General features: G+C 54.2%; 5 protein-coding genes across 5 annotated transcripts; 1 reads left to right on the top strand and 4 right to left on the bottom strand.

Annotated features, from left to right (window-relative positions):
- Nucleotides 1-510: 510 nt before the first annotated feature.
- PG985_004278 (spindle pole body-associated protein sad1) lies at nucleotides 511-3,936 on the top strand (the record flags this gene model as incomplete). The annotated part of the gene is made up of 1 exon (XM_066824047.1): nucleotides 511-3,936. One exon carries the CDS (start codon nucleotides 511-513, stop codon nucleotides 3,934-3,936), a length of 3,426 nt encoding a protein of 1,141 aa, XP_066687207.1.
- Nucleotides 3,937-4,577: 641 nt separating this feature from the next.
- On the bottom strand, nucleotides 4,578-5,689 carry PG985_004277 (fad synthetase protein; the record flags this gene model as incomplete). Its single annotated transcript, XM_066824046.1, has 3 exons — nucleotides 4,578-4,781; nucleotides 4,890-5,382; nucleotides 5,490-5,689. Coding segments are annotated over 3 exons (897 nt in total), but the record flags the coding sequence as incomplete, so codon positions are not given.
- An 884-nt stretch (nucleotides 5,690-6,573) lies between these two features.
- PG985_004276 (uncharacterized protein) lies at nucleotides 6,574-8,803 on the bottom strand (the record flags this gene model as incomplete). Its single annotated transcript, XM_066824045.1, has 6 exons — nucleotides 6,574-7,101; nucleotides 7,182-7,235; nucleotides 7,309-7,613; nucleotides 7,702-7,810; nucleotides 7,876-8,021; nucleotides 8,230-8,803. The coding sequence occupies 6 exons, from the start codon at nucleotides 8,801-8,803 to the stop codon at nucleotides 6,574-6,576; spliced, it is 1,716 nt and encodes a 571-aa protein (XP_066687205.1).
- A 776-nt stretch (nucleotides 8,804-9,579) lies between these two features.
- On the bottom strand, nucleotides 9,580-11,998 carry PG985_004275 (heat shock protein; the record flags this gene model as incomplete). Its single annotated transcript, XM_066824044.1, has 4 exons — nucleotides 11,885-11,998; nucleotides 11,745-11,776; nucleotides 9,899-11,657; nucleotides 9,580-9,843 (listed from the first exon to the last, which is right to left on the bottom strand). The coding sequence occupies exons 1-4, from the start codon at nucleotides 11,957-11,959 to the stop codon at nucleotides 9,580-9,582; spliced, it is 2,130 nt and encodes a 709-aa protein (XP_066687204.1). The 5' UTR covers nucleotides 11,960-11,998.
- A 1,375-nt stretch (nucleotides 11,999-13,373) lies between these two features.
- Nucleotides 13,374-15,520, bottom strand: PG985_004274 (acetylglutamate synthase; the record flags this gene model as incomplete). The annotated part of the gene is made up of 2 exons (XM_066824043.1): nucleotides 13,374-15,167; nucleotides 15,476-15,520. The coding sequence occupies 2 exons, from the start codon at nucleotides 15,518-15,520 to the stop codon at nucleotides 13,374-13,376; spliced, it is 1,839 nt and encodes a 612-aa protein (XP_066687203.1).
- Between the last annotated feature and the right edge of the window lie 1,557 nt (nucleotides 15,521-17,077).

Raw genomic sequence — 17,077 nt, 5'->3', positions numbered from 1 at the left:
GGCCTTTGTGTGCACTTGAAGCTGCATTGTCTCTGCCGTGTCCGTGTCCGGCGGTCTTGACACAAATGGGCTTCGGACTTTTCTGAATGCACCTTCGTATTGTCTGTTTCCGGGGTGCTGGGACAATCATCGAGGCCATCTAGAGCCACCCTAGTCACCATTGTCAAAGCATTCATCTAGCCCGCCAGAACCATCAACAATAGTTTTCAACCACCAACTCAAGGGGGGATACCATCCAGTCCTTTCCTATTTTCCTGCACACCTACGAAGCTGTATGTGATTATAGGATTTGAACCATATCCGAAGAATTGGTAAGATCTAAACTCGGCTTTTTTCTTTTCTTTTCTCCCCCCCTCTCCCCTCTCTCTACAATGCTACTGAAGCCGGTTAGGCTGTAAACAGACACCGTAACCTCTACTTGCACAACAACTCGGAGTCACTTATCTATTGCATCTGCTGATTTGGGGTTTAGGACTGCGCTATCTTCATAGCGGCCATCGCGTGCACAAGATGCCTCCCAAAGCCAATAACAACAGGCCTGCTCGGCGTAACACACGCAGCAGCACTCATGCCGGAGACTTGACACCAGCGGAATCCAATGCCAGACAGGCCAGCGTTGTGAGGCGTGCCGCTGAGGAGGCTGAATCGCGGAACCGAGGTGAGAGGGCGATTGATGCAATTATGAATGTCCGCCAGACAAACCCTGCTGGTTTGTCAGCTGCTCATGCGAGCGCAGTCTATGGCAAAAACACATACTCAGCGAATCCTGGCCGTGCCTCTGTCTCGAGAGTCGTCAAGGCAGTCGACGAGGCGGCTGAGGATGAGGCATTCGAAGCGCAGATCTTCGGGACGAAGAAGAAAAAGAAGACAGCCATGGGTCGCTCGAGCTCCAGCAGCCTTCGAAAAGCCATGTCCGATGCTGCTGCAGATATGACTAGACACAAGACAAAAGACGATGTTGACAATACTGACTTAAGCCCTGTAGATACGGCTGGCGCTGATTTTGAACTGAACTCAGCAGACGCCGCGGAACATGATTACTACGACGATGAGGAGGAAAATCATGGCCGCCGTACAAATGGCCAAGAGCCTGTGAGAGGACCACTCGGTTTGGTCAGACCCCCCTTAGACCCTAGCAGGCCACCGCATCTTTCTGGCAACAGGAATAACTATACAGGTCAGACGACGGACCGAAACTTTTCTAGCACCACGTTCCTTGACCCAGGCAGTACCACTTACAACGGACTACGGCCACCTTCGGAGCCACCCTCGTCTCTTAGAAGCAAATACGGAATCCCCACCGGACGTGCTTCTTCCGAGCCATACTCTCCAGGACGCCCTGACACATCAAGGAGTTTCATTCAAGAGAGTGACCTGTATGGGGATGCATCAGTCCACACGCCAGCTCCTATCTCGGGTACCAGAAAGCCATTCCAACCGTCGCCCCTCGGAGTTTCAAGCGAGACGGCTGGCAATGCAGAACCTCCAAGCGTCAAAGGCGTGAGCTCGTTGATGAAGCCGCAAAAACAGCCATCCTCACAAGCTGGCCAACTCAAGCCGCCAGCTCCTCAGGCAAAGCCACCAGCTCCCCAGGCAAAGCCACCAGCTCCCCAGGCAAAGCCTTCGGCTCCCCAGGCAAAGCCTTCGGCTCCCCAGGCAAAGCCGCCGGCTGCCCAGTCAAAGCCGCCGGCTGCTCAGGCAAAGCCGAATTCAGCGTGGAACAACAAGAAGCGGCCCGAAGGTTTGACATCGCTCGACCAAGAGAAGACCCGTCAACCGATTGTCGGACCCCACACACCACACATTCCACATCTTGGTGACAAACTATCGCCTCCCCCTTCCATGAGCTTCACGGCCGAGGCTAAAGATGACGATAACTCGAAGGAGAATGAGGATCCATACAGAGACCCGGAGGAGGCGGCCGAGCTTCGTAATCGAATGCGATACAACAAGCACCCGCAAGTCCTTTACCCCAATGGTGTACCTGTGCTCATGACGGAGAATATAACACCAGAGGAACAAAAGGAGGTTTCTGAAATGCGGCGTCGCTTCCAGAACCCGAACGTGGCGACTGGTACCCTGGGCATGGCTTCGCGTCCGCCCGCTCAAAATCCATTGCCGACGTCACAGAAACCTGTACCGTCATCAGCATCTCAGCCGATTGCCAATCAATACCCGGAAAACGCCAAACCAATTTCACAGGAAGTTCCAGTCTCTACAGGCACTCAGAGGCCAGTCAAGCCCGTACAGGGAGGGAAAAAGCCTGTGCACACGCCTAGTAATCCCACGGGCGCTGTTCCTGGACGCGTGCCACGTAGGGGCACTACGAGCAACCAGACTCCTGTCTCTCCCAGCCGCTCCTGGTGGCAGCTACCACAATTCCTGTGGCCCATTCCACTCGATATCGTTAAGGACTTCCTAAAGCTGTTATTGATGTTTGGCGGAACGGTTTTTGCACTTATGTTCTTTATCCAACTCGCATCTCATCTCCAAGACTACACAACCAATTCCGGTATTTCTTGGAATGTCTGGCCTGGTGTCAGAGACAGCTTTGCAGGGCTGATCCCAGCTGTCCGGAATCCGCTTGGAGATGTCGATGCTCGAAGCCTGGTCGAGCGTCTGGATAATTTTGAGTCCAGACTAAATGAACTCGGAGCCATTGTTGCAGAGTTCCCGTCCAAATGCTACCTCAAGGTTGATCCGAAGGGCAAAACACATGTGCCCGAAGACTTTTGGCACGCTGTCAAAGACCGCATCCAGGCCGAAACGGGCACAGTGGTGAATCTCCGAGATACTACAGAACCATTGCCTGCGCACTTCTGGACTGCACTCAAGCGCCTGGTAGACGGCAAAACTCTTGCGATTCCGGATGCTGAACCCCATATGGGAAAGAAACTTCTCAATGGATGGGAGTCGTGGCTTCGTCAGAATAGCGAGACTGTGTCGAAGCTCCTAGGTCCTGACATGACGGAAAAGGAACTCAAGGCCCACTTGGAGCAATTGGCCAAAGACGGCGGCGGCAACGTAGTCGTGTCGAAGGACCAGTTTGCAAAGCAAGTCCAAAAGGAACTCGAGGCATACAAAAAGGAATATCAGCAAGAGCTGCGCGAAATTCAAGAGCGCAACGGGAAAATCGAGGAGGCACTAGCCAATGCTCAGAACAACCCCCCTCAGGGCATGTCGCGCCAGGAAATCAAAGACCTTGTGGACACATGGGCCAAGAAGGCTGTCGCGGACGCTAAGTTCGAGGCGATGGCCCAGACTGGTATCAAGACGCGCCTCGATGATCATTTGGCCAACCAGGTGAACTTCCTCGCCATAGGCTCTGGTGCTGTGATTGATCCCACATATACCTCGCCCATGTGGAGGATCCCGGCCAAGCCGCTCAAGAGCAAGGCATGGATGCAAAGAGACGGGTACAAGCCACAGCCGGCCCTTAATGCGCTTCAGCACTGGACCGACGAAGGCCAATGCTTCTGCGCAGGGAACGACCGAAACACCCTCAGCGTTCTTCTCAGCCGCGATATCACTCCGCAGCACCTGCTCGTCGAGCACATCCTCCCCGGGGCCACGCTGGACCCCGAGGCCATGCCCCGCGAAATCGAGGTCTGGGCCTACTTTGAGGAGCTGAACCTGCGGACGTCGATCAACTCTTGGAGCACGACACAGTTCCCCGACACACCCGAGGAGAAGACGCTGAACTCGGGCTTCGTCAAGATCGGACACTTCATCTACCGGCAGCAGAACACGGGCGACAAGCGAGGCATGCAGCTATTCAAGCTCAGCTCCGAGCTCGCGGGCTTGGGCGCCGTTTCGCACCACGTTGTCATCCGGGCCGTCAGCAACTACGGCGCGGACCACACGTGCTTCTACCGCCTGAGGCTGTTCGGCGACGTGAGACAGGAGGATATGGATAGTGAGAAGTCTCGCGCTTAAATCATTCTTTCAGACCAAGCATTGAAATGCCAGTCGGTCCCTGGTGGCATAATAAGTAATCAGCAACAGCATTGCAGGGGGTGTTGGTCGTCGCTTCACAGTTGGGTACATGGTCAGAAGCTGGAGTTATGTGTGGTGTCAATCGAGTCGGCTTATGAGGCGCAAGCCCTATAGCGGGAGTTTTCTGAGCAAGCAATGGATGGACATGGCAGATGACTACATGGACTGGATGGACGTAAGGGAAGGGATGATACCATCGTAGTTTTTGGGTGTAGTTTATTTCATCGTCAACCGGTTCTTTCTTTATTTTCTCTTTTTTTCCCCCTCTCCAGCATGGTCGTCTCCTTTCCCCCCTGTGACTGATCCAAGTGACTAAATGGTTTCCGATTCACCTTCCATGAAACTCGAGATTCCCTGAGATTTCTATATGAAACGCCTTAATACTTAAAATATATGAGATGCGAATGTTGGTTCTATGCTCTAATTCAATGAGTTTAACCCAACTTGTGGGCTTCTTGCGGTCGTGAATTTCCAATGCCCTATAGGGCAAATCCGGGGTTGACCCTGCTTCAGGAACGCCTTCGGTGTAGCGAGAATGGAATGTCATGTCTCAGCCACCCACGCGTGCGCCAAATACCAGACTACCGGTCGCGCCCCAGCCTCTCCTCGTCGTCTTCCATGAGCTCGTAGGCCGGCCGGAATCCAGTATTTGTCTTCTTTTCTTCTTCCGTGTCATCGCCCCCTCGCCGCAGCGCCGGGTTCGGGTGCGTGTCGTCGGTTCCGCCGAGCGACGTGTAGCCCTTGTCGTAAAGCGAGCAGTAGGGGATGTCGAGGGCCCTGATGAACTATTGTATTGCGATAGACGAGTTGGTTAGCATACTGGGCGGCTGGCCGGGGGGGAAGAGAGAGACGGCGGCGGGGCAAGGAAAGGAAAGGAAGAGCAAGACACTTACGCCCCAGACTTCGCGGTAGTGCCAGTCGATGACGGGGTGCACGCGCATGAAGCGCGGCCAGTCCTGGTCCGTCTCGTCGAAGAAGCCGAGGGCGGCGCCGTGGGGGTCGGTCCGGCGCGTGCCGACGAAGACGGCCTTGACGCGGGGGCGCTTGACGAGGTACTCCGCCAGGGCGGCCTTCATGGGCTGGTCCGAGGTGGCGAGGTCGAGGTGGTACGTCGTCGTGGTCTCGGCGACGAAGGCGTCCACCTCGGCGAACGGGCGCGGCGGCCGGATGTAGAGCGCCTGCAGGGCGTGGGGGAACCTCGAGGCCAGCGAGTTGGAGGACTGCGCCGTCCTTGTGTTGTGGTTTTGTTGCGGTTGTGAGGAGGAGGAGTGGTTCGAATTTGGAGGGTGTTGGAAGGGGAAGTGCGACGGTAAAGAGGCGAGGATTAGGACCAGCAGGACCAGGCAGTCTTTGCCGCCGTTGTAGGCGATGAGGAGCTCGTCGGGTCTGCGCAGTCACAGTGTTAGCACATTGCTGGCTCTCTCTCTCGTCTCTCGGGTGGCTGTCGCCGCCATCGTTCTGCCGGGCAATTGCGCGTCAGATTGCTTACGTACCGATACCGCTTGAGCGCATCCTCGATGATGGATTGCGCGATGCGCACTTGGGCCTGGACGCCCTTGAGCACCTTGTCGTCGGTTGGTGTGTCGAGGAAGTTGTCGAGCTTGCTCCTCAGCTGCAGGCAGAGCTGCCTCATGTCCGCCACGTCCCCCATGGGCGAGGTTCCGTCGTGGGTTGCCGGCGTCGTGCTCGTTGGTCTCTCGGGATTATGGCCCCACGTTCAGCGTTGGTGGCAGGCAGGCTTCTTGGCTCGCGGTGTTCGTGGTGGGCTGGCTCGGAATTGGGTTTATAAAATACAGCTTCCCATAGTTTCGAGGGAATTCGGTAGAGGGGAAAGACTAAAATCTATCTGACAAAGACCTCAACGCTGGCCAGGCGGTATGTTATATGTAAGCGTAGAAACGGGGACGGGGACGAAAACGGGACAGATCATACCGAGTGTCCAGGCTGACCGGGGGTTGCATTCAGTTGTGTCGGTCGACACAAGTAACACGAGGGGTCCCCAAGGGATTGGGAGATGGGTGGTCCTCGGCACGCTGAGATTCTGCGGGGCCCGAGAGGGTAACGGCCGAACCCGCCACTTAGGCCAGTCAACCTAGGTTCCAGTGTTCCAGTTTAGACTTCAGTCAGCGACCCTTCACTCTCATTCGGCCGAGTCTGTACGGGATGCAAATGCGAGTTGACGACGATAGAGCATCGCTACCGATTGAATGCCGCATGTGAATGCATATTCGAGAAGAAGTTCAATTGGGCAGCGCAGGTGCCATCGGATTCTCAGCCAGGCCAAGTCGGAACTCTAAGCTGACTGGACAGAACGCACGCCACCTGGTAGGAAATACTCGACACCATTCCACCATGATTTTCATCTTGATGTCTTGAATAATTAACATTAAAACTCAAGTTTATTCTGTTATTACTCTTTCAATGTGCCTGGGGACGAATAGCAAATGCATGCATTGGGTATATAGGATTTGAATTGTTTGCGCATTTAGTTTCTGAAGAGCGCGAGAGATCTACGCTATAGAGTGATGTAATCCAACACCACCATCGTCGCCTCTCCAGGTTGCCCCATCCTGGAAACTAGTACCTATACCCACCCACCCGGTTCCTGAACATGCCCTCGGGATCCACGCTCCGCTGCAGCTCCCGAAACTCGTCGTAGCCACGGTAGCTGCGCAGGACATCCTGGTCCGACATGGCATCGTTCATGAACAGCGGCATGTAGGCAGCAGCAGTTTCGCCCGCTTCTTCTACCCCTACCTCTCCCGCGCCCGCCTGCATATTCCACGCCGGCAGCCGCCCCGCGAGCCACTCCGTCATCTCGGCGGCCAGCGCCCGCACCGCCGCGTCGTCGCGCGCCCGCTGCCACATGCACTGCAGGTTCAGCACGACGCGGTCCGGGTCCGCGGCACGCAGGCCCATGGCGTTGCCGCCCGCGCGCTCGCTCTGGCGCCCCACGGCCGCCGGCAGCGGCTGGAACTCGACGCTGCATTGGCTGGGGAAGCTGCGCAGCCGGTCGAGGTAGCCGCCCAGCATGATGCGGCGCCACTGCGTCGCGATCTCATCGTAGACGCGCGGGTTACTGGGGATCGCGGGGAGTGTGAAGGTCTGGAGGGCGGGGCGGTGTCACGTCATGGTCAGCTGGCTGGGAGGTGGTGGGGGAAAGGGGGAAGGGAGAGGAGGCTTACACGGAACAAGACACGCCCTTTGATCCAATCTGCCAGAAAACCATTCGACCAAAGCTATTTTCGATGTTCATGTCAGTTAAACGCACACACATGGTAAGGCGACCCATGCTAAGCTGGCAAGTCTTACCATTGAAGAGTATTTCTTGGTCGAGGTGAAGTCGGCCGTGGCCGGGACTCTGAGCATCTCTGCAAACGGCCCAGCCGGTGGCGGAATCTCACCGTCGTAGAAGAAGAATACCATATAGACGCCCCAGTTCTTATACATGAAGAAATCGGCGAAGATTATGGCGGCCTTGGGGTCCTCGGCACCGGCGGTGATGAAATCGTGCAACGCCGCCTGCAGCTGTTCCCGTCGATTTCGGCGGTACAGCCTCACTCCGCCCCAGATCTTGCCCATGGGACGGGTTTTGATTGTGAACTGCGTGACGATTCCTGGCAGGAGGTAAAGGCAGGCACCGTGGTCAACAAAAGCGGCAAACCACCTACACATATAACTACTATCAATTTGGGCTGCGCTTACCGAATTGATTGCCTCCGCCTCTCATGGCAACTGCCAGTTCCGGGTGCGTTTCTTGCGTGATGTTGACGACGGTCCCGTTCGCCATGACCGTCTCCCATCCGATAATACTCTGTGCGGAACAGTCAGCTCGAGGTCTTCTCTTCCAAATAGGGGAGGTGCGGTATGCCAACCCACATCTGCGGCCAGACCATGCTGTGCGCTCAGGAACGACAGTCCTCCCTGGAGCAAGTATCCCCCAACTCCTACTATCCCGAGCCGTCCCCCGACGACTGTGACGCCGTAGGGCTCCAAGGCCCCTATCACATCGTTCCACGTACCTCCTATCATAGAAGATTCGGGTCAGCATTCTAACTTTGCTTCATGCAGGACATTTCTTCTTGTATGATGTGTTGCAGTAGGCTCGGGGCGTAACTGTCGGTAGAGCGTCTAACGATAACGAAACAAAGGGGGGCCGAGCAAATGAAGCCACGAAAATGATCCAGGGGAAGAACGAGAAAGGCTGCTGTCTCTCTATCATGTTTGTCTCACCAGGCTTCACATACGCGACGCCCTCCCCCGCGTCGTACCGCACCCCCTTCATGTGGCGCAGCGCGACGAGCACGCCGCCGTCGACGCTGGCGTGGCCCGCGTTGGGGTCGTGGCCCCCGCTCTTGACGGCGAAGCGGACCGACGTGTGGTTCCCGTAGTTCAACACCCGGACCACGGCGGCGACCTGCGCCGCCGTGGCGGGCTGCACCACGCACGCCGGCCGCAGCTCCGCCAGCGACTTGCTCCAGTAGTGGCTCAGCTCTGCCCAGTAGGCCGCGTCCCCGGGGAAATACGTCGTCTGGGCAGCTTGGATGGCTCTGCATGCTTTCTCCGCCTTGGGCGAGTAAAGAGAAGATGACGATGGAGCATGTCGTGATGACCCCAGGAGAGGCAGTAGTAGTCTTGCCGATAGAAGAGCCGCGCAGAGGCTAAAGAAGATCAACGTTTTCTGAAGGCGTGGCCGAGAGGAGCACCTGGTTGTAGCATGCCGCTCATTGGCGTGCTTAGACGGTCGCCGGCTACCAAGGCCACCATCGTCATTATTGTCGTGCTTGTTGGTCTTGATGCGATCCATGGTGTGTGTACGTGCTATAGCCCACGCACACAAGTCCAGAAGATCCTAATGTTCTGCTTCCAGCACGAGATGTGTTGTCTGTCGTGCGGATGTATGGCGGGACTTGAACGTACAATGAGTAGCCGTGCGTATGGAAGGTAGATCAACACTGAATCTTATCTCCGGTAGATCTGCCTGGCAGCAGCCTGCAACCGAGTTGAACTTTGATCATGTTTCGAAGAAAGGGGCGGAATCGCTGGCGAAGTTTCTGGATTTCAAAAATACGGGTTATCCGAATAAGAGTCGCCTAATGCCGCCATTGGGGTCATGAAACATATGCCATGAGTCGCGAGTCATGGTTGTAACCACTCTCTTTTGCCATCTTACCCATTGCTGATCACGAGTACGGGGAAGCTAGGGACCATGGGCCATGGTTCGAGCTATCCCTTCCTCAAGCTTTACTACGGCCCGGTCGGAAGGTTTCTCTTGTTCGGATGGCACGCCTGGGTATTTTAGCTTCTACTGATAGAACATCGTACAGAAGAAACCCTCTGTCCATACATGGCATGCATGTCCTGGTCCTAGATAGCATTCGAAACGCGACAACGCAAGGTCAGATGTCGGCGGCAGAGTTAATAAGTCAGGCAACGCATGTAAGTGGGGAGAGAGCCAATAGTTGAATGGTTTGTTTTTGCCATTACTGTCTACATAATGGTTTTGCTCATCAAAAGGTCATCAATCCGGGTCTATCCTTTATACCAGTCCAGCGCGCCAGGCAACGAATCACATAAGCACCCTTACTCCTTGGCCTCCGTCTCCGCTTGAGGCGCCTCGGCATCAGTCATCACCTCGTCCTTAGCGGGTTCAGCCTCCTTCTTCTCCGCCTCGGCAGCCTTCTTAGCAGCAGCTTCAGCATCGAGCTTGGCCTGCACCGCTTGTCGCTCAGTCTCGATCTTGTCGAAGTGTCGCTGAGCAATGGGTCCAGCCATAGCCCGGATTTCGTCCATCTTGGCGACGTAGATGGCCTTGGTGGCGTCCTCACCATCCTCGTACAGCCAGTCCTAGAGCACAGTTAGTATACCACTCTCTTGTATAAAGCACAATGCATCAACTTACCTCGGTCTCTGTCAGCTTCGCTCGGATCTTGTCCTTCTCGTCATCGTTGGCAAGCTCGGCGTACTGCTCGTCAAGCTTGTTCCGCATTTCGTAGATGTAAGCCTCCAGCTCGTTCTTCTTCTCCTCGGTATCCGCAACGAGCTTGTCTTCCATCGCCATGGAGTTCTCCTTCTCAGCAGCGGCGGCCAGCGCAGGCTGGTCAAGAGACGTCACGCCAGCCACAATGGGCAGGTCACCCTTCCGCACCTGCTTCTTGACCTTCCGTGTCTTGGTCTTGGAGTCCTTCTTCTCGCCATCAGTCTCCATGGCCTCGGGGTCCTTCTTCTCGCCTTCATCATCCTTGACCTCTTCCTCAACCTCTTGGTCTTCCACGTAGTAGCCGCTTTCCACATTCAGGACACCGTGAATGTTGACGCGGGCCTTCAGCTTGCAGATCATGAACTCGGTCTTAGGGTCGGCCTTAACGCCCTTGACGGAGAAGCGGCCGATGAAAGGCTGGACCTTACCAGGCAGGATTTCAGGCTTAGCGTACCTTGCCTCCAGGTCGAATGCTTGCTTGCGGTAGAAGGTGAGAATCTTGGTGGAGGGAAGGACATTGCCCTTCTGGAACACAGTAAGACTCGTGTCCTCATCCGGGATGTCTTGGTCCTTCTCCCAGGAGAACTCGATAGGGTAGGAGCAGATATCCTGGACAGCGAAGTCGCGGACCTTGAAGACAGGGGACAGGATGGCACAGCTGAAAGCGCAACCCCTCGCAATAGCTTCATCCTGGTTCATAGTGAATGACAGCTGCTTTCCGAAGAACTCCTGGATGCGATCCTTCAGCGCGGGAACACGCGTGCAGCCACCAACCAGCTCGATGACGTCGATGTCTTCCTTGGCCAGCTTGGCCTCGGCCAGGGCCTGCTCGATAGGAGCAGTAACCTTGAGAAGCATGGGCTCGATGAGAGCCTCGAATTCCTGTCGTGTAATCATGCCAGTAACATCCACATCGTTCATCAGGGACTCGATGTTCAAGGGAGCCTGCTGGTTGGCAGAAAGGATCTTCTTGAGCTTCTCGCAAGAAGTCTCAACTCGCGTCATAGCCTTGGGGTTTGTGGTGATGTCGATCTTGAACTTGGCCTTGAACTCCTTCTGGAAGTGGTTGACGAGGGCCAGGTTGAAGTCACGGCCACCAAAGTGACGGTCGCAAGCGGTCGACTTGACGGCGAGCTCACCCTTCTTGAAATCGACAATGGAGCATGTGTAGTCACTGTGGCCAATGTCAATGATGGCGACACGGCGGGGCTTCTCCTCGGGGGCAGGCAGGTCGAGCTTGGTGATACCCCAGCCAAGAGCGGCAGCGGTAGTGTCGTTCATGAGGCGGAGCATCTTCAGGCCGGCGATTTCCGCAGCGTCCATCAAGCTTCTTCTTTGGACATCAGTGAACCAAGCAGGTACGCTCATGACGATGTCAGACACGGGCAGCTTAAGCTCGGCCTGGGCGGTCTGCTTGACCTTGCTCAGGAACATGGCAACGAGCTCGGTAGCGCTGAACTTCTCCTTCTTGCCCAAGTAGGAAACCTCAGCGCCGACCTGGGCACCGCACTCTACCAGTGCGGCCGTGACATATTGCTGTTCGAGCTGAACATCGGGGTCCTTCAGACTTCGGCCGGCTAACCGCTTCAGACAGCTGACGGTGTTCTTAAGGTTGGAGATCTCCTGGGTCTTGGCAGTCTCGCCCAGGTAACGAGCCTTGGGGCCGAATCCTACGAGAGAACTAGAGCAGAAGACGGTACATGTCAGGAATGACTGTCGTAGAAGTCGAGCCGTATTCGACGGCAGAAGAGGGGTAAAAACAACTTACGGAGTGGCTCTGTTGGACACTTCATTGGTAATCTGTATTATGAGTTAGTCTGCAGTCATGCTGAGATGTTGACAGGGCACGGTGTAGTGGGCGCAAATGGTGCGAGGCGGAAAGGCAGGCAGAGACAGGCTTCTACTTACGACATCAACACCTCGATTCCTCGCAACAGCGATGACGGTGTTGAGGGTACCGAAGTCGACACCAACGACGCTCATCTTTGCTCAAATATGACGGTCGAATGCACAAGCAAAAGAAATAGAAGAAAGTCGTTTCAGAGAACGGATCGTGTGTTTCTTTGTTCGGAGTCGGCGCAGTAGCAGAAAAATGAAGGAACTACAACGTGAATGTTGGTTGTTCAAGATAGACCGGGTCGTAAAAAAAAAGTTGGCGCTCGTCTGGATGCTGCCCGAGTTTGTTGCGCAAAAGTGCCCGTGTTTATTACTGTGATTGATTGGATTGCGTTTTTGGTGGGGGTGGGGGGAGACGAAATCAGAGTCTTTTGGTGCACTTCCAGGCTTGCGACAGGCGGCGCGGGTCGAGTAAGTAATAGGGAAGGACACAGTCTTCCCCTCCTCTAGCGGCACCCCTAGGCCCCAGGGGAGTGCGTTGTCTATTTTGAGCCTTCCTGCACAATCCAGAACTTTCCAACCTGGCAACGCCGCAACGGATCGCAAGCACCCTCGCTAACCAACCACAGCCTAGCACCGTCTCTACATACCTTACAGGTAGTTTCCGTGGCCCTGCCCCTTTGCCTGCCCGCTCTTCAGCCCATTGTCTCGGTCGGCCAAACCAGAAAAACCACCAGGCTGCCAGGCACCAAAAGTGAAAGGTGTTTGACGAGAACAGAGACGAGACCCCCAACGCCAGTCGAGTTTTTCATGGTTCCATTTTTAGCCCACTGCCATTATATCATAGCCTGATTTGCATGACCACCCCTTAGTAGGTGACGAGGTGACCCGGGCAGCTCTGTTCGCTTTGCGGCCAAGGGCACTTGGCATATCGTAAATCTGCCCCGCATAGCCCAGTTCTGGCGGTTGTGCTGTCATCAGAACTACCCAAGCCAGAAACCGCGCCAGCCTTACCGCCCGCACCGAATTGGAAATGCCCAAACGCAAAGTCAGCGATGTGTAAAGAATATTGAATTTTACGTGATACTGGTTCGATCCTAGATGAGTTGTTGCCTTGGCCTCGAATGCTATGCTTGGCGCCTCTTCCCTTTGCTGTTTCCGGCCTCGACTTAGGTAAAAAGTCGACTCGGGTGCTGGGTGCGTGCTCCTCTATTTATCTTCAGCGTAGGCTGCAGCTACCCTGGGGGGTCGAGTCAGTGTTATTGAAAACCCCACTACGAAAACCCGCCTTGACCGCCCTGTCCGTCTGCCCCGCGATGTGCGATGTCATATTCCCACTCGATCACTGATATCATCATATAGCGATTCTAGTTTCATGAATAGCCAGTTCGTGGCCCCTGGATTACGATTGCATGCTGATATACACCATTTCTCCCGAATGGGTGTTACAAAAAGCCACTCGCGTTAGATGTAGGACTGGAACTACACAGAAGACTCGTGAATGCAGTGGCATCAGTGCTGTGGTCAATATCCAGACTGTATATTCTCCACCCTACATAACCTAGTCTGCGACCTGTTTCTTATCTGCCCAAGATGGCTCGACCCCGCGGCATACACTCTCGTAGTCTCTGAATTTTTGGTCATCCAAGGCCAGTTCAGGTGTCGTCCAGAACATTGCCCAGTTCATATCCCTTATTTTCAGTGATCCTGCGGATCGCTCATGATACCACTTGTTCACCGGGTTGTCTTTTCTGCTCCTCCAGCAGACACCGTACGGGAAACAGTCCCGTACCATTGCATTGAAGACGATATCTGCGACCCCTCCAGCACCTTGGCTCTTCCTCAAGACGGCGAATTTGTCCAGGTATGGGACCAATCTGGATGGGTCAACGTTCCCAGAGGCATCTACATCGTGCGGTTTCTCCCATGTCAAAATGGCGCCTCCCTCGTACTCGCCAGCGATGATGATTCCAGCTAGGTTCTCCTCGACTCGCTTCAGATAATGCTCAACATCCAGTTTCCGCCCAAAAGAGTCATTGATCAGATGTACAAGCCGAGGGAGATCTACGGAGGAATCGGTGAGTCTCAGTCGTGGCTCTCCTGGCCGAGGCGGTTGCCACATCGAAACTCGAGGATCCGGAAGGATCGTGACATGCATACCGCGCTTGGCCAACGTTGTGCTTGAACCCAACTGGGCTGCGCCATTGGAAGACACAACAGGAGTGAATCTTCCAGATGGTAGAGAGGACGACTGTGCAGGCTTATCCGTAAGAAGATTGTGTATGAGCGGGTTGAGTTTCCTACGAGTACCCACGGACGGCCAACCAGAGTCAGCCTCATCCTGAGGACGCTCATTAGCAGCATCTTGAGGCGTCGTTATGATAGCAGACGATGTGGGGGGTAAAAGGGACAGCGCCTTTCGGGCTAGCTGTGCATTCCGCAGGTGGTGTTGGTTTTCTTGCACTGTTGCCGGATCGCTCGAGCCTGCATTCGAGATTGATTCTGCGAGGGATTGAGTAACTTCTTCGTACTCTTGCTCCAGGTTCAGAAACATGTAACGGCCTGTGGCGCGGTTATTTGCGGGCACTCCTCCGACAGAATCTAGAATGATTAGCCTGTACACCTCGGTAGCCTTCAATCGTTGCAAGATATGTTTATCCTCCGTTGGCTGTCCCAAGAATTGGAGACCTGACAGTTGTCTCGTTAAAGCCAGGACTGCGTCGTTGGCGTCGACACATTTATAAGCGATACTTTGCTCCGTCTCCCCAACCGACGGTATGACAGGAATGACGTCGTCTTGCAATGATTGCAAGAGACTACTTGAGTCGGTGACGAAAAGATCTTCGGACACGTATGGTGATGTTCCTTTACCAACGGAATCCCCTATAGTCAGTGGGGTGCCGAGTACTACGGCTCCCTCCTCGTCAAACAAGTCAATGGCTTCCGCAATGCGGTTGGCTTGTGCATCAATGGCATGTCGGCGTTCGGCATCGGTTCCAGTCATACCATCGCAGTCCACAACCACAATACTAATCAAGCCAAGCGTCTTCAGCGCGCTGAGGGACTTGGCTACGCCCAGAACCGTACTGTCGTCTGCTCCTTGGGGAGCCCGGAACTTCACTATGGCCACGTAGAGCGGCGGCTGTGTTGCATTTTCAACGCGCGACTGCGGGCTTTGGAGTGACCCATCTCGGTCCTCTTCCTGTACGCCATGGGACGGGTCCCTGGTTGCCGATTTTGCTATCTGTTGCTTGAAGCCAATCCTTTTTCTCTCCAACAGGGGAGCAAACTTGTTGATATAGGCACGTGCATCGCGCTTGGTGACTGATGTTTCCAAGACAGAAACCAGGAAGTCCTGAAGTGATCATTAGCCAAACTCAGTGACAGCCGAGTGCCAGTAATGTTACCCTGTCTATGTTCTTTTGTTGCCTTTGTGCTTCTGGTATTGAGGCAAACCGGGACTTTCTGGATGCTACCGAGTTTGCAAGGCGACCACTATTCCGTGATGCCCCAGAGTGGTGCGGTGGCTGCAGCGAGGGGCCATCGGCTATTTTGGTTGAAATTCGTCTGTGGCACCCAGGAAAATTTGGTGTCTATAGTTATGGATCAGCCATTTTGTGCCGTCGTGGAATGTAAATGAGTAATGGAGAGAGGCATGCTCACATGGAAGCTAGAACTAGCCTTCAAGGCAGTCGTCCGCAAACTCATGTCGATAGTGGCATTTTCCGAAACACTCAGACAACGAAGGTTGGTTATTGATGGACTATTCGTGCCAAGTCGTATTTTAATGACTTGCCGCACCGTTCTCAGCACTTCACCGGCAGGGGGGCTGCGAGTAAGACGCTGATGGTACCGAATTATATCATTCAATGGAATGCGCAGTGACTCAGGATTCGCTGGATCTGATAAGAGATAGGGAAGGGGAATTGAACTTTGACCCTCAAATGCTAAATTCGGCCCAGCAGGCCGGCATCGGCCAATTGCAGATGTTTTCTACAACTGTGGGGACCATGACATCAGCTTGAGAAGATTCTTATCTGGTCGTTAATAATGCCACTTACATGTACATACAGATTCATCTACCACATTTACTCTGCTGAGTTGATTGTTATTGCTGCTGCCAGTCTGCTTCTAGTCACCAAACCTTGAAGATGGTGTTCCTGATGGTGTGTCGATGCAGACCCATGTCCTTGGCGTAGCACGGAAAGCAAGCCGTAGGGAGGAGCCAGTCACAAAAGAGCCCCAGAAATTATCCCGCTCCCAGATGGATGTTGATTGGACAGGCAATAAAGCCCCTTCCCTTCCCCGTAGGGATGTTGAGAAGACTCCGGACTAGGTAACCAAAATAGCCACATGGCATCCCTTAGACTCATGTAAGAATTCCGTCGAATGGTACTGGGCTCACTAGCTCGGTAGTACCGGGATTGGATGTGATGAACGGGAGCTGGAGTCCAGTCAATGCACAACGTACATGTATAACGAGCGGATGATAGATGCTCAAGTTAACGGATAGAGAACTAAGTGTTGTGAGCTGCCTGGGCTTGATTTGTGGATGACTGCCAACCTGTATTCCTGGATTCCACCTTCAGCTGTCCCTTGGGCGACTCCAACCATACTGTTTGATACTACAAACAGGCACTAGATTCTTGGATATCGCTCCTTGTTGACGGATGACAATTCCCACGAGATTTTCCTCTATCCAAGACAAGTCTCGGCATCAAGCTTGTCGTCTAATGGTTTTATTTACTCCTTCAGATAGAATTATACCGGGAATAGTGAAACACTACTTACGACTGGCGAGCCTTACAGTCTTATCATCGTCGGCGCTGGTATATCAGCAGAATCCAAGAGGCCGGCTACTCGCGATACTAAGCCGAGACATATGGGCGCGCTCTGATGGAATAAGCAGTTTTGGTTCCGCTCGTTGAGGTAAGTGGTCTGTAAGTGTCAACGGACACTATCAAAACTACCGATGGTAACTCATCATATTCGAAAGGGACTAGCACGGCGCCTGATGAAATCAGGCTGGGTGACCTTCGCATGTGTGGCAAGAACTTTACAGAATGATCACGACAGCCGATTCATTTTTCTTTAGCAAAGGGCAGGTGGTTGGCCAGAGTACTGTTCAGTATGGCTTCCGCTAGACACGAAGTTCCAAGCCCGAGTACGATGCTCGGGAGGCTCTTTGCAAACCTGGATGGGAGGGTATCTTGCCGTACCCCTTACCCCCCCCCCTCCCCAAAGATACGAATTAGATGATCCGTT

This window comes from Apiospora marii (assembly GCF_038362585.1).
Source record: "Apiospora marii strain CBS 49790 chromosome Unknown utg000003l_segment0_segment0, whole genome shotgun sequence".
NCBI lineage: Eukaryota > Fungi > Ascomycota > Sordariomycetes > Amphisphaeriales > Apiosporaceae > Apiospora > Apiospora marii.
Note: the sequence above shows the minus strand (reverse complement) of the source record. Positions and strands in the feature narration are given on the sequence as shown.